General features: G+C 39.3%; 1 protein-coding gene across 1 annotated transcript in view; it reads right to left on the bottom strand.

Moving 5' to 3' along the window:
- The window catches only part of TRHDE (thyrotropin releasing hormone degrading enzyme), a 221,964-nt gene that overhangs the window by 176,628 nt on the left and 29,088 nt on the right, over window positions 1-16,248 (bottom strand). The window contains exon 3 of the mRNA XM_064449710.1: window positions 6,114-6,240. Within this exon, the coding sequence (XP_064305780.1) occupies window positions 6,114-6,240 (127 nt within the window). The remainder of the gene's footprint in view (window positions 1-6,113; window positions 6,241-16,248) is intronic.

The raw sequence follows: 16,248 nt of genomic DNA, 5'->3' as shown, positions 1-16,248 counted from the left end.
AACAGGCAGCAGCACTCTCTCACCAAAATATTCACACTCAACAATCAGGGAACAGAGCAGAGGTACAAGTTTCCTTAAAAATCAGAACAGTTCCCTGTTGAACAACTTCTTTACATGGCTATTTTTTACATCATAAGAAAGAGTTTAAATTCTTCCATGACACACTTTAAAAACTGAATCCTATTCTCCAAAAGTGTTCAAAGAGAAAATGTTAATGGTGCAATCTTGTCCTCCATTGTGTAGCACATACACTAAATCACTTGGAAAATCATTTTTCCAGTTATGCTGCATAATGAAAAAAAGACCATGTAATTTCTGCATTAACCAGGTAATTAGTACCTTGAACATACCTGTACGAGGAAAAAAAAAAAAAAAAAACCCATAAAATATATCAGATGTATTTGCTGTACAGCAAATCTACAGAAAAAGAGACTTCCTTAACTCTGGGGGAAAAAAAATTAAGCATATATTTTACCACTATAGTGCTCTCACAAATTGTAGTATTTATAAATTAAATATTGATTCATATCCACTGACCTCAAGACAAAACAGCAAGGGGATTTACCATCACCCAGCAATATGTTCCACAACATATGCAGCCATGTCCCAGAGTGCTTCAGCTACTCCTATTTCTACCTTTCAGGACACTTTCAATGGGGAATCGAAAGCTTTCCGAGAAGCCCAAATTCTTCCCAAGCCTATTTACAGCTCTCCATCACTAAGCTGCCTTAGAATCATAGAAAATCATAGAAAATTCTTTTCTATAATTTACAATTAGATAGATAATATAGATAAATTACAATAATTTATAATTAGATACCTCTTCTTCCCAGGTCTGCACACTGTAAAAGTTTAATGGTACAAATGACACTTACCTTAAGCTCAGGGGTTGGAATGGAATGGAATAGAATCATTTCAGTTGGAAGGGATCTACAACTATCCTCTTGTCCAACTGCCAGACCACTTCAAGGCTGATCAACAGTTAAAGCATGTTATTAAGGGCATGGTCCAAATGCCTCTTCAACACTGACAGGCTTGGGGCATTCATCACCTTTCTAGGAAGCCTGTTCCAGTGTTTGGCCACCTCTCAGTAAAGAAACACTTCCTATGTCTAGTCTAAAACCACCCCTGCTGCAGCTTTGAACTGTTCCCACATGTCTTATCCCTGGATACAAAGGAGAAGAGAAAGGCACCTCCCTCTCCATCTCCCTTCCTCAGGAAGCTGGAGAGAGCAATGAGGTTGCTCCTCAGCCTCCTTTTCTCCAAACTAGACAAATCCAAAGTCCTTAGCCATTCCTCATCCGCAGTACATGTCTTTCAGCCCTTTCACCAGCTTTGTTGCCCTCCTCTGGATGCATTCAAGGACCTTCACATCCTTTTGAAATTGTGGCGCCTAGCACTGCACGCAGTACTCCAGGTGAGGCTACACCAACGCTAAATACAATGGGATAATCACCTATTTTTGACTGGCTGGTTACACTGGGTGTGACGCACCCCAGGATGCAGTTTGCCCTTGTGGCTGCCAGGGCACACTCTATACTGTGCCTGCTGTCAACCAGCACCCCAGGCCCCTTTCTGCAGTGCTGCTCTCCAGCCACTCCTCTCCCAGTTTATACTTGTGCCTGGCATTATTCTGCTGCAGGATCCAGCATTTGGACTCGTCAAATTTCACGACACTGATGACTGCCCAATGCTCCAATCTATCTAGATCCCTCTGCACAAGGCCTCCTCTCCCTCAAGAGAGTTAACAGCACCTCCCAGTTTGGTATCATCAACAAACTTGCTAATGGTTAATAAAACATTTTTTCTCTTACCTAGGCAGTTCCAGCAGGAGACTCTGCCCATGTAAGACTCAAACTAACCCCAGGAAGATCTCCTCTCCACTTATGAAATAAGGAACCTAGGGCAATCAGTTTGCTAATTGTCTTGAGTGCCTAAAGTGGAATGAATCCAAGCAAAGTGCCTCTGAGTTAGGTGCTGTGTGTCTGACCCTTCAGACACCTGAGTTCCTTTATACAACTCATAGCGTTTACAGCAATTACATGGTTGTCTAAGTCATTAGACTTAGTCATAGGTCAGTACTCAGAATAAAATAAATTGAGTTGTAAAGTGAGTTCTCATAGAAGCAGTAAATGCATCCCACTAAAACTGTGATACTGCATTGTCGTTAAGGGGAGGAAAACCAAGACCCAGAAACCACAAAATCTTCACACATGTGGCTCACTTAGGCGTCACACATGAAGTTTTGTCAGTCTTTCGTAACTGGAGCCTTATAAAGTTTCCCAATTCCAGTACATGAAGTATTCTGGAAAAGGAGATTCTATGGCCCTCCAGTAGAAACACTTGGGAAACTGGAAGACTATGAACGTATGGATAACCTTGCCAGCTCAGACAAAAAGACTGCCTAGCTCAGTATTCTCCTTTCCAACAGCAGTCACAAGCAGATGTTCAGGAAAGAGTAAGATCAGGGAAGTACAAATAGCAATTTCTTGAGTATTTCCTAGCTTCTATTTTCAATCCATGGGATTTTCTCTCATGGAGCCCATCTTCAAGTACTTGTCCATGGCTCTCTTTAGACCCGTATAATCTTTTTGCACCTACCGTCTCTTCTGACAATGAGTTTCACAAATCTACCACTTGCTACAGTAACAGTGATCTTTTTGTGTTCTCTGCACCTGTCTCCTGCTAACCTCACTGGGTGGCCCTTAAGTCTTGGTTGGAAAAGGCAGTCAGCCCATCCACCCCAAATTATTCACAACTTAAAGTGTCACAGCTGTCCACAGGTAAAGAGTGCTTGCTTCTCTAATCATTCCCCATAGGGAAACTATTCCAGTCTCAAAAATCCTCACAAGAAAAAGCTCTACACGTACAAAGACATTTTTTTCTGCACTGCAAAATGGATTAAAAATAAATATGTGATAAAAATACAGAAATATATTTTGTATTCACCCGCCATAGAAACACAATTAAAATCCTTACTGCATGTCGTTTTAGAATTAAATAAAACCCAATGCTTTATTCGCCCCTTATTTTAACTGGTTTTAAAAATGATATTATAGTCTTCAAAAAATCTGCTTTTTTTTAAGTCCAGACTTATTTTTAAAAAATAAAATTAATATAAAAATTATTAGTTCAAAACCCTACACAAGCACCTTCCACTTCAGAGTATGATGTGGGGAAAAAGCGCATATCTACAAGCTAAGTAGAACTTCTAACTGTGGAAATTGGTTATTCAAATGAGAAAAATCCCCAGTTCACATTAATTACCAGAACTGTCATCAAACGGCAAACAAATCTACTGTTCCAGTGCATTCAGAAGTCAATACAAGCCATATAAGACCTAAAAATTCTTGTTCATTGGGTGACAAAAAGGTTCCTCCAGATTCTCTACAGCTCCCAGTAGTAACAGAGGCTGCCAAGAAGTCCACGGAGCCTACAACCGGCAAGAGCAACCACAGACATCTGACTGCATGTAAGTACAGTAAAAAAGCCTGGTCGAAACCAGCCAAGTAGTCAAGAGCGTTAGGAGAAAGTGGTTCCTATAGAGAACACTAGCTGATTCATTACAATCTCAGATGAAGAGCACTAGATTCAAATGCCAAGGATCTCTGGAAATGGACCTCAATGACATAAGAATTGAACAAATGAACACAGGTCCCTCTGATACAGCAACACATCTGAAGCACCTGAATGTCCTCAGACACTCCTACCATATAGAGAGTCCGAAGGGATGACCACACAGATGATGGAAGTGCTTTGCCGAGGGTTGCAGGTCCTTTGTCCCCCCACACACACCCCAGCATAGAGCACTGACACTAACATACTGCTCGGTAGCTCACACAGCACCTGCATAGTAAATTGGTCGGTATTTCAACAACAGAATTCTTTTGAAAAAATAGGATGTCTTTTCAACAAAAATAATCACATTTGGTTTAGTTCACTCTTGTTAGAACTAGACAATATATGAAACAATTTTTTTCATTTTTTTAAAACATCTACATTTGAAATAGAACATTTTCTACAAAACTGACACTGTCATTAAAAAGCTTTTTAAACTACAGTCTTCAATTTTCACTCCCACTTGAAGACATTTCACATTTCATTTATAAACGAAAAACCCCTAAAATGTCCCACACAGAAAATTCTTATTTTTCTTAAAACCTTGATGAAGTACGCAACCCTTCGCAGTGGTGACAGCAGCATATCAGAGGATAGTCCTGAGGCTTCAGAGAACACAGATGTGTTCTCTGTACCAATACATCCCCCTCACACACACTCCTTCCACTGCTGTAGCTACTGCTGTTTTGACTCTTCCCTCAGAAAATTCTTTAAAACTACTGCAAAATCACTATCATAAAAAGACTACAGTGTTTTCATTTTTAGTCTTTCCATACACCTGTCAGACTATTGTCCCTAACCTTCCATTTTCCAGTAAAAAATATAAAAAAAAAATTCAGCACTCCTTCAGGTTAAAGACAGTAGCACATCCTTAAACATACTGATCTTAGTGTTCCGCTGAACTGGGAACAAACATACCTATGTTCATATGCAAATCACATTGTCAAAAATATTTACACCATGGAGGGTTTTGAAATTTTCCTTATTATATTTACATTAAATAAATTTAACCTTATTATAGCACAACAAACTTTGCAAACTATTTCCTATAGTATCGTTACAGAATAACTGAAGTTTTCAAGCCATTTTTTGTATTAACAATTTTACTATAAATTCTTGATGAAAAAATACAATTTTTCTTGTGACTATTCCTCCTGTTCTATTCCGAAGAGATCCATACTGGAACATTCTTATTTCCAATGAGATATTTTTAAAGGATATGCCACAGCATAGTGATAACACATACAGCATGTTGAGCTGAAGGACCGTAAATTGCAATTGTGAAAGATATTCTGAAGCAGATACAGTCACTATTGCCTGCTGCTTCCTGGCATCCCAGTAAACTACCTAAAGTAATGATCGGAGTCCCACTGCTTGTCCTTTATATTCAACAGAAAGTTTTTGATTATTTTGTTCCTTCTACATTTTTTGCACTGGTAAGCCTATAACTTCCTTTATTAAATCATCACTACATACCTGAATCCAGGTATGAAAGGACATACACAAAGTCTGATGCATGTTCCGTGTTTAACCCATGTGCATACTCCTCCAGGAGAACACTGCCTGTAACCCATCATTTAAAGATGACAAGAAACAAATGCCACAACATTCTTATAAAATATTCATGCAACACCCTCATCTAGCAACTTTAATTACTTTATCTATGTCCTACACCATGAGCTGTAAGACTAATAAAGCTACTCAGTAGGCAGGGGATTTAATGAAATATACCCTGAGTTCCTAGGAGGATCACCTGTGATTCCAACTCCAACACTTCTGATCAAATAGAAGCCCTCTTTCTCCTGCTGAGCAATAGGTTTTTCTGGATCGTGATCAAAGGTGCTCCGAAGGAGGGAGGGTGTAAAGTACTCAAGTGTGTAGGAGAACAATTGATTGTGGTGAAAGGGAGGAGGAGAAGAAACTATTTAAAAAATAATAGAAATTGACAGCTTTTACATTTAGGTCACCTGAGCAGCAAAACAAGTTCACAGCAATTCTTTCAATAAGAAATAATACAATTAAGCATATGTACTAATCATCATTAATAAACCACATAAACCAGCATAAAAAATTACTGCCTTGCACTGTTACAGGTTCCCAGTTACCACAAATATTTTCATTTCTGTTCTCCATCTAAGGCCGAGACATCAAGATACCAACATTACAGAATAAACAGCATCCAAAAAACCCAGCCCACTTATCAGTGAAAGGTCTCACGTTCTCTTCCTAGAGTCCCACTGCCTAACACATGTAAGTACTGTCTGCTTCCTGCTCCTTTCAGTGCAAGGCTGGAAAGGGGACAACTGGACTTCCCTTCCTCTGCAAGGAAGAAATGAAAAATTCCTTACATATTGATCCTTCTAAGCAAACATTCCTTCTTAACCCTAACATTTCTTACCTTGAAATCCAGTACATTCCAGTCTTAAATTTCCTTAAAAAAAGCTGACTTAATCTCCTGTCTCTGGGTGAACTTCATGTTTTAGGCAAAATCTTACCTAATTTTGGCAGGGAATATGGCACTTTAAAATAATCTTCATAAAATTCAATGAGTCTTCTTGTAATATTTAGAGCATAGTCGCCCGATCCTCTTCGGATTGCATCAGGCCTTGCATATAACCGCACCTGTTAAAAAAACAAAGTGGAAGACTGATCATTTCAGCATCTACATTTTAAATCTATTCTACCTGCGGAGGTGAACTATTCTAAGGTTGTTGTGAGGTGGCAGGATTATTCTCTTCGAGCCAAATGTGACTTTTGCATGTTTGTCAAAACACGTCATACCTGAAAACCAGAACTTCCACAATTAAGGTTACAAAGTTGAGAAGTCACAATCTCCTCCTTGTTTGTGTTGCCAAATAAAATACTTAACACTCCTTGCATCAAAATAAATATTCAAAGAAAAACACTTACATGTGTTTGCTAGAGATATGATGGGAGAGTGGATTAGTATAATGGTTCTCTGCCTACACTGAATGTAGGCAGGATGCAGTGGCTCAGTAGGAGAGAAGTTCACGGTTTGTTAAAGGCACATTATATTGAGCCCTGAAAGTATTAGTAGACTGTGGAGAAAAAAAAAATATTCGTTCTCTTTTCTTTTCTCTGGCAGTGACACAGTTAGCCTTGATGAGCTATGGAAGACTGCAAAAACAACCATTTATAAGCTCATTCATGTACACAAACAATTAACATTCCTGAAACCTCCATGACTGCTTCAGGCCTCTGTTTTCAGAAAGCAGCAAGTTAAAGCTGTTTATACAAGCCACAGACTGCTGTGTTCAGTATAAAACAGCTCACACATCTGACTGTGTGGAGCACCCAAGTGAACAGAACTCACCTTCATAATTCAGTACCCAAGTGTGACCAGCTTCCCTTCCCATCAACAAGGTAGCAGAAAGCACTGCCAGGTTATTCATTATTCCCTGTCCTTACAGTCCTTAACACTTCCTTAGTGCAAAGGTGACATGCAGCTAATGAGAACCGTTAACCAGGAAAGGGATAAAAAGGAGAGACATTTTTCGCTCTCCGTCCTCATACACAGCCTGATGGACATAGCCAAGGGGAAGCAGTGTGCGCGTTGTCTCTAGTGGCTGTGGCAGAAGGTCTCTCCCTCAAGTACATAATGACCTGATACAAATGAGACTTTACTAAATGTCAGTCCTAATAATAATATCTGACTCGCTAATACTTTCTGTGGTAGGATTAAATCCCAGCCAGGGTTCTGAGGAAAGCAGCAGGGCAGAAACCAGAAAATATCAATGCAAACATGAAGCAGAAATATGAGTTTTGAAATGTTTCTAAATGCTCTATTCTGGACCAAAAAAAAGCCAATGAGATTTTCGGCTTCAGTGAAAGCATTACCAAGTATTGCTTTACTGCTCTTTTCCTGAACCAGTTCAGTTACCCGAGTGGAAACCAGACGTCAAACCTCAGTACATTGTACCTGTCAGTTCTGTTATAACCCACTATCGCTTTGTTTTCAGTATTCAGACACATTATTCTGCTTTGGCACTATGCCCATCTTCATATTTTTCTTTGTGTTGTATTAGACTCAGTGCACAATTGTGCTGGTTTGGGCTGGGGTAGAGTTAATTTTCTTCCTAGTAGCTGGTATAGTGCTGGTGCTGTGTTTTGGATGTAGGATGAGAATAATGTTGATAACACATTGATGTTTCAGTTGCTGTTGAGCGGCACTTACAGTTAGTCACGGGCTTTTCAGCTTCTCATACCGCCCTGCCAGCAAGGAGGCTGGGGGTGCACAAGAAGCTGGGAGGGGGCAGAGCTGACCCAAACTGGCTAAAGGGATATTCCAGACAATACAACGTCATGCTGAGCAAAAAACTGAGTGGGAGTTGGCCACCTAGCACTGCCACTGCTCAGGAACTTGCTCGGCATCAGTCAGCAGGTGGGTGGTGAGCAATTGCACTGTGCATCATTTGTTTAGTATATTCTTTTATCATTACTATTATTTTCCTGTCCTTTTTCTGTCCTATTAAATTGTCTTTATCTCAACCCGTGAGTTTTACCTTTTTTCCAATACTCTCCCATATCCCACTGGGTTTGGGATGAGCGAACGGCTGTGTGGTGTTTAGCTGCCTGCTGGGTTAAACCTAGACAACAATCAACCATACGTAGTTATAATTTGTAATGTAAAACAGATAACACTGTAACCTAATGAGACATGTAATAAAGCAGACCTCATAATCACCACCTGAAAGCATATAAACCATTATCTGAACAATTCCAAGTCACTATTTTTGTTTATTGCTTCCTTCCAAAGTTAACAGTGACATGGACATTAAATGTTCCCTTATCTGCTAAACTAAATATATTTTTTAATAAATAGATATTAACCACAGTGATCTTAATTCAAACATCTCAAATCCTTTCGTTTATGGAAGGATGGTAAGAATCACAATTAGAATTGTGATGAACACTGTTTTGTATCATTAAACCTTTATACACAATTTTGCATAATTGCTTTACTGGCACAGTTGACTGTATCAGCAAATTAGGAAAAAAAGAGTCAGCCAACCAAGTGTGGAAAAAATCATTCAATTTGACAGTGGCCAAATGTGTCCATAATAAGTAACAGGACAACAGAAGGGAAGAAAAAAAATAGGTACATACAAGAAAAATCAAGGTTCAACTTACTGCATTACGACGTGTGTCTTTTGGCAAATGCAGAAAAGGCATTTAATGGTGTCTGAGACAGAGCCCAGGTACCAAAGCTAAAAAACCGCAATGCTGCAGACTTTCATTTGCCACCTGCCTAACGCTGAATGTAGTTTTATTTTGCCTGTGAAGTTTCCCTGGGTGCCTCTGTGCCTGCCTAGAACAGCTCCAGACCGCCAGGGCTGCATGGCTCACACCAAGGTCAGCCCTAAGCTGAAATACAGTTCAGAAATTACCCATGCCTTTCCCCAGGTCTCTCAGGGGCTTTGAGGCAACAGGCATTGTGGAAGCATGCCAGCCACCTTCAAATGCTGCGTCTGCTTCTGCCTTTCACCCAACAACCACTGAATGTGAAAAGCATGGAGGAACCTTAGAGGCTCCATCGCAGACTTACCTCTGGCCTCACCGAATTTCCTCTTGGTTAGCAGAGGACTACCGCAAAGGACAGTCTGTGACACTCTGCCTACCTGGCTGGCTGTTTTGGATGACACGTTCTCAGGTGCCATTCACAATATAATGAGGAGCTTGGTTCAGAGTTCAGTATAAAGGCTGGCACTTAGGAGCTTGAAATTGAAGCCCCTAACTTTCACGTGCCAATGAACTTAAATATGTATGAGCTTATCTTGACCACATTTTACCTCCAAGCCCCTAAAATTATTTCCTTAGCTTATACATTCTGAGTGCTAAGTAATAAAGACCGTAAAGTTTTCAGATACTGCTCCAAAGAGGAGCTTAAGTAAACAAAACATTATGAAGATTGACGTGAGATTTGTTTAGCGTAGTTTTTTTGTTTACTGCTTTGATTTCAAAAGGAAAATAGGTTGTGTTACTTTATGTTGGACTGAACACTAATGCATAATTATTATATACTTTCCCACAGGCTGTTTCATTACTACACTAAGAATTCGATTTTAAATTAATATAAAAATGAGAAAGAACAGAAAATCTTCTGCAGGGTCAGACCTAAATATAAATAAAAGTAGTATGTGTTCTCCCACAAAAGAGAAATGGGGTTCTAGCTTAGGCGCATAATTCATCACTCACTGCAATAGGACCTACTGCCCTGCAAGTATTACCGAAGCTCTTTTTCACAATGTTTGCAAGGTTAAGTTATACTTTTAGTTTCATCCAAGAAAGCGGAGAACAAAATGAGGCTGAGACTAATTCTGGATGCCTATCTTGACAACCCTCAAAGTCAAGTATACTTAACAGTTTTCTTGCACACACTTAAAGCACTGTTCCCATTATATCTTATTGCAGTGGTGAATACTACACAGCTTTGAGTCCAGTCACAGGTGCCTTACTTTGGGTATTAAAAAAATTAGTAACACACGATTAGTGATTAAATGAGACTCTGTCAGTTTATGTGATTTGCTTGGCATCTCATAGCAACTCTGGCAGCAGAGGCAGGGAGGTAATTCAAAAATGGCAGTCAGCCTTGCGGCCACCTGACAGCCTGCACCAAGCATTTTCCACGTTTGGGAATTAATAAGGTGGGGGCTCTTCAGACAGCAGGCATATTCACGGCACACTGGTGCTGCCCTGATGCAGCGTAGTTCCTTGTGTGTCTAAATGACAAAAATACCAGTAAAATATTATGAAGGATCGTATTAGTAATGACATTGTCATAATATCTATAAAAATAACAAAGTTCACATGGTCAACATAAATTCTGGATTTTTTTCTTAACTTCTTTGCACATACATTTGGAACTGTTACCAATCTTTCAAGAGAATTTCTGATTACTAAGGAAAAAAAATCCAAACCTCGCATTTCTCTCTCAGATGGAACCAGACTGACTGTCACCTTCCTACCACAAGCTTGAGAAACTACGTTTGCATCTTCAGCCCTACAACCCAGACCTCGCCTTTGATATTTATAAGCTGCTCTTGTTCTTATACTGCACAATCACTGAGGGAGGAGACCAGATACACTTTGCTACAAATCATTTTCACTTTTGTTAACAGCAGAGCAAGAAGTTATTAGAGATCCTAAATGAAACGGCTGCAATGTATATTTTCTCATTCTTTTCTAAAGTGAGCAAAAATGTGAGTTGTTTCTCCTTGTTTCCTTTTCAGAAGGCCTCGACTATTTTCATTAGAACTTTAAATAAAGACAATGCAATAGCCACACTGAGATACCACCACAGAAAAACCATCCTGAAGGATTAATTTAAAAATACTAGTAACTTAACTCAAGTTCTTAGAATAAATTTTGCAGCATTACCAGTTAAAATACAAAATTATTCCTGAAACTTATATGGTAAATTCCATGTATTTTGTTACAGGTGATCAATAGCCTACTTCTCTGTAGTTAGTCAAAAGTATTTGTGGTACAAAAAGTGTAATTTCACAAATAATTTGTACACATTACAACATTTTCTGTAGTGACTCTTAATATTTCAGTATTTGTTACATAAAATAAGTCAATGTAATTTAAAAATATTTGTAATACCAGGTCACCAGAACAGATGAAGGTGATTGTAAAATGAGAGCTGTTTCCCATAGTGAGGGACGGTTGTGATATAGGCTAAGAAATGTGCAACAGATTTAGAACAAATCACATCTAACTAAAATCAGGTTATTAACTACTGTGCATGAGAAAATCTTCCTGTCTGCAGCAGATAAAAATTATTCATCAAAAAGAAAGTTTGCACTTAAAAAGAAAAAAGAGAGTTTATCTTGTCTTATTACTTCAGTGTGTTTCAAAAAATGTGAATAAGTAACTATATACAAGGTACAATGGGTAAATTCTGACAAGTACAAACTGCAAATAGCAATGAACACCTTAATTTCTGGTGATTAGTATGTTCACTAAAAATGTTTCTACTGTACCAAAGACTAATGATAATTTCAGCACATAATAAACACAGGAACGGGTTCAGAAAAAGTAGAACTGTTCTAGTCTAGTCTGACATTTTAAAATCATGACATTTTTCTTCCTATTAAAATTGAGGTACCTGAAAAAAAGAAAAGAATGAAAGGGATGAAGAACGGTAAGGGAAAACCTGCAGTCATTTTTTCACATTCTGTGAAATATTTCAGGTCAAACTGAAGTCTTTGTTCCGTTCTGCTTTGCAGGTGGGAGGAATATGGAATAAATTCAGCATTTTGACCATGAAAATAAAAAGTTAAAATCCATTATTTACACACATCTAATTGAAAAAAGACTGTTGTCCAAACTCCTCCCTCTGCAGGAATTCACCAAAGACAAAGGAAGACCACAGAGACCACAGTATGTTCTCCCTCTGGCACTACAGGAAGACACTAATAACCTTTGCTAGAGCTGCCACAAGCCTGCCAACCTGCTTCCTCAGGGAATTAAGGAAGCTGACAACCTGGCAGAAATCAGGGTGTTACAGCATGAGGCTTGCAGGCCTGAAGTGTACCATACACCAGAGCCCACCTCCTACTTTAGAATTAAATACCCACTCCTACATTTGAAGCCTGCTCTTGAAGACATTATTCTCTACGCCACCTTCTATTTTATGCGTGCATCCCCTTTGAAATCTTCATTCTTACAGTGCTGTTATCTTTTCAGGAGAGTGTCACCTGGCTTGATATCAAGACATATTTTTATCCTTTTATTTATTGTGACAGTAAAGTTTGCTGATCACAATAATCCCATGTAATGCCCTCCATTAATTCTTCAAGGCATCTTTTCTTTAAACATTTAGCAATTTGTTCCCGTGTTTTAAGACCACTCCAATTGCCATCACTGCCTTCCCTGATGCCCTGGGGGGATCACAGCTCATTGGATGAGAAACACTGCTCCAAGGGAATAAAGTACACCTCTTTTAGGAAGGGAAGGCTTGTGAGAACAGATGGCTCATTGGGTTCTAACGACCTAACAGAACACCCGCTCACTTCAACTGAATGACTTCTGTTAACTACTGGGGCTTTAAATCAGACTTCCAGAGGAGGCATGACCAGTCCAGCCCTTGGGCTAGGGACACTTCTGCCAAAGCAACCTTCACCAACAGCATCTGCCATGTCTACAGTCCCTGTTTGTAGATCACCACTTGAGTAGTCCTTGTTAGGCAGTGCACAGGAAAAAAAAAAATTTTAATAGTTCTTTAACTAGCAGTACTCTGGTCATGATCACTGACAATTCAGACCATGAGAAGCAGGACCATTGACTGGATCTTAACTTCATATCCCATATGCTACGAGGAAAACATGATAGCATCCTGACATAGATTTACAGAGCAGTAACTATGGCTGTATCTCTGCCACAGCATCAGGTACAACATGGCCAGCCATGTTACTGACAAGGGGAGAAGATGCATCTGTAATCTCTGTGCTCGCTTCACACCATCTGATATCGTGGACTTTGCCACACACACGGCTACATAAAATCACTCCCGAAGGTACCCCCATCCATGGAGAGCCTTTGCCTAGCCCTGAATGCCATCACATCACATAGGCCTGTGGGACCACAAGAGTCCTGAACCCCTCTCTCTCCTTTATCTTGGCACTATTACAACACCTTTCCAAGCAAATGTAGCTAATGTTCCAAGGATGGTATTTATCAATTTTGCCACTGTCTAGATTTCCCCTCCCCCTTTTTTCTATCTTTGGTCCATTTTGTTACATGTACTTAAGTTTGAACAGACTGGGAGCAAGGGAAATTGAGCAAAAGTCTGGTCACAACCTTAAATCTTCTTGTTTTCTCAGGCAAACACAGATTAGGTAACCTTGTATCAACACAGGAATCCACTTTACAATTAAGGATAGTTTCCCCTCCCACCTACTTCACGCAGAATTAAAAGTAACTTTGTCAGGTGTTTTAAAGCAGCTCAGAGTGCTTTCCCATTATGAAACAGATGTTTCTGCACATGAACTTGTGTCAGCAATGCCACCCTGGGAACAATGTTTGTTCTTTAATCCCTTCCTCAACACCGGCAGACTCCACACGAAGCATTGTTCTTGGGAGGCCACTCCAAATTAGCTCCAGCCCAACACTGGTACATCTGGGGTCTCACTCATGATGATCTGAAGAAATCTCAGTTCAGGAAAGCACTTACACATAGGATTAATTTTAAATATGTGTTTAATCTCAAACGTGTATTTACATGTTTCAGAAGACCTTAACATTTCAATAGAGCAGCTGCTTACAAATTTTATAAAGGGGGAGGAAATAGTCTTAAGTTCTTTATTTCAAGATCCATAATACTTCTGCAAGTGACACTCAGCTGAAAAACACATGCATTGCCTCTGTACTTAAAAGCTTCAATTTACTTGATAATCTGAGATCTCTTTCATCTTTATTTTGCTCACCAATTATTTTAGGTACAGGCATTGGTTTTATTATTGTTACAGAGACAAATATATGCTCACATTACACATTTAATATAGCAGACAGACGTCTGGACTCAACAGTCTTGCCGTGACCTCCCTGGGTCGCTTCTGCAAATAAGGTATTACATCACAAATGAATTTTTAAATCTGATAAATTCTAAAGAAATAACACTTCACTACATACACAAACAAGCTACAAGCTAAGTTCCACTAAGAAAGAATACGCATTGTTTCACATGTGTGCATAACTCCATGAGTTTTGTGTGTTCAAATGCAATAGGTTTTACAACTGAGTGAGGATACACTGACAAGGAGAGAAAGAGAGAGGTAGCTGTTGTGAAATATCAATTCTGCTGTAGTGAACACAGTTAAACTTGATAATGGAAAAGACAGAAAAATGCCTTGTTTCAGTCTCCTATTCATTATTCATCACGGACAATAGCCAGAAGAGACTGTATGGTAACGAAACATGCTTACTGAATACTGAACGGACAGCTCATGTTTATAAGAAGATTAATTTTTTCCAAACTGAGCAGTCATACACAGCACTGCACTGAGCCTTTTTTGGATATAATTATAAGCAAAAGTGTTTTGATAAATTTACAATATTTTTTTTAAAGCTGGAAACAGTGAAAGTTCAATGACCTGATACTTTCTGAGGAAACACTGTTTTGCTGGAGATTGGGTGGAACTTTTTTTTAAAGTAAACTAACATCATCTTTGCATCTTCATTCAAGACAGCTTTAAGTGGTTTAATAAGCCAGTTAAAATTAGAGAAGTCACCACTAGAAATAAAAGTGTATGTGAAAGAAATGGTCATGGAGAGAGTTACACTGGTAGAAAGGTTTCTTAGGAAACTAAATGCAAGCACAGGGGTTGCCTGAACATTGTTTGAGGGCAAGGGGAAAGAGGCTTCAAACTGACACAGCAGATGTTCCTGGATAAACCTTCGTAGCATGACCCTGAGGGACAATGAAGCGAAAGAAACTTCTGGGGTTCCAGCTGACAGTGGGAAAATGAGGAATATTAAGCAAAGAGAGTACCATGTATTTACAGAGTTGTGAAGAGGGGAGGGGGAATAGTTTTGTGCATGTCTTTTCTAAATAAACATGACGGCATGGGAGAAACATCTAGCTGCCTCATCAATTTCTCATCTGACCAAAAACAAAGGCAAGTGTTTGCTGACTGCTCCAGCCAAAGGTGCAACAATATATTCCACCAGGAGGCAAAACTGTCATGTAGACTTGCTACACTTTCTAACTTGAGATCATAAAATACTTTGGAAAGTTAATGAGCTGCACTCACATATAAATCTGACCAATGCTCAGCTGGCATAAAATAAAATACTGGCTATGTCACTGACCACAGTGCCATTAAGATTAATTTAGAGCATTCAGGATCTGTATCATCTTGTTGAAATAGCTCAGGGACAGAAAGTGAACATGTTAACAACTAATGTATATCAAATGTAATTACGGACACCATTTCATAGCCATTTCGGCCAGCTAAGGCTGCCATGATCCCACCACTACATAGTCAGTCATTCAGCCTCAACTATTCCCTCACATCAGCACTAGAGCTCACCTCACCTCACCGGAAGCTTTCAACCAGATGAGTGGGCTAACTATGCCAGCCAGGTGGGTAGTATCCAGGCAGCCCAGCTTCCTCACCTGGCCACCCATCAGGTCAGTCCTAGAGCCAGCATGAGAAAGCATTTGTGGAGAGGAGAAGACCATGACAGACTGGATACACATAAACTGAGTCATTACAGGGCTTCAACCTAGGAGGAAAAACTTTGCTATTGTGGGGAAAACAGTACCTAAATTGTTGAGATTCCCAGTGGTTAAAGCTCCTTCCAAGTCTTTGCAGAAGGTGAAAAATCAGCCTAGCTTTAAGAAACAAAGCACAAAGATTTACATTATTTACCTATTACACATAAAAACTTTTTATCACAACACCTGTGGCAAGATGATGTGAGAATGGCTTTTTCTTCCAAGAAAAATCTGCAGTAGATGTATCCCAAGGGTTCATACCCATTTCCATTTCCTTTGGATGGACTGGGATTGGATTGATATTTAAAATAATTCTCTTATTCAGAGTATTATTTTATTGGTTATTTTATAGTAAAAGCATTCATATCGCCCATCATTCACAAATA

The sequence above is a fragment of the Phalacrocorax carbo genome, chromosome 1, assembly GCF_963921805.1.
Source record: "Phalacrocorax carbo chromosome 1, bPhaCar2.1, whole genome shotgun sequence".
Classification (NCBI taxonomy): Eukaryota; Metazoa; Chordata; class Aves; order Suliformes; family Phalacrocoracidae; genus Phalacrocorax; species Phalacrocorax carbo.
The sequence above is the reverse complement of the archived record's forward strand: the minus strand, read 5'-3'. Positions and strand labels throughout refer to the sequence as shown.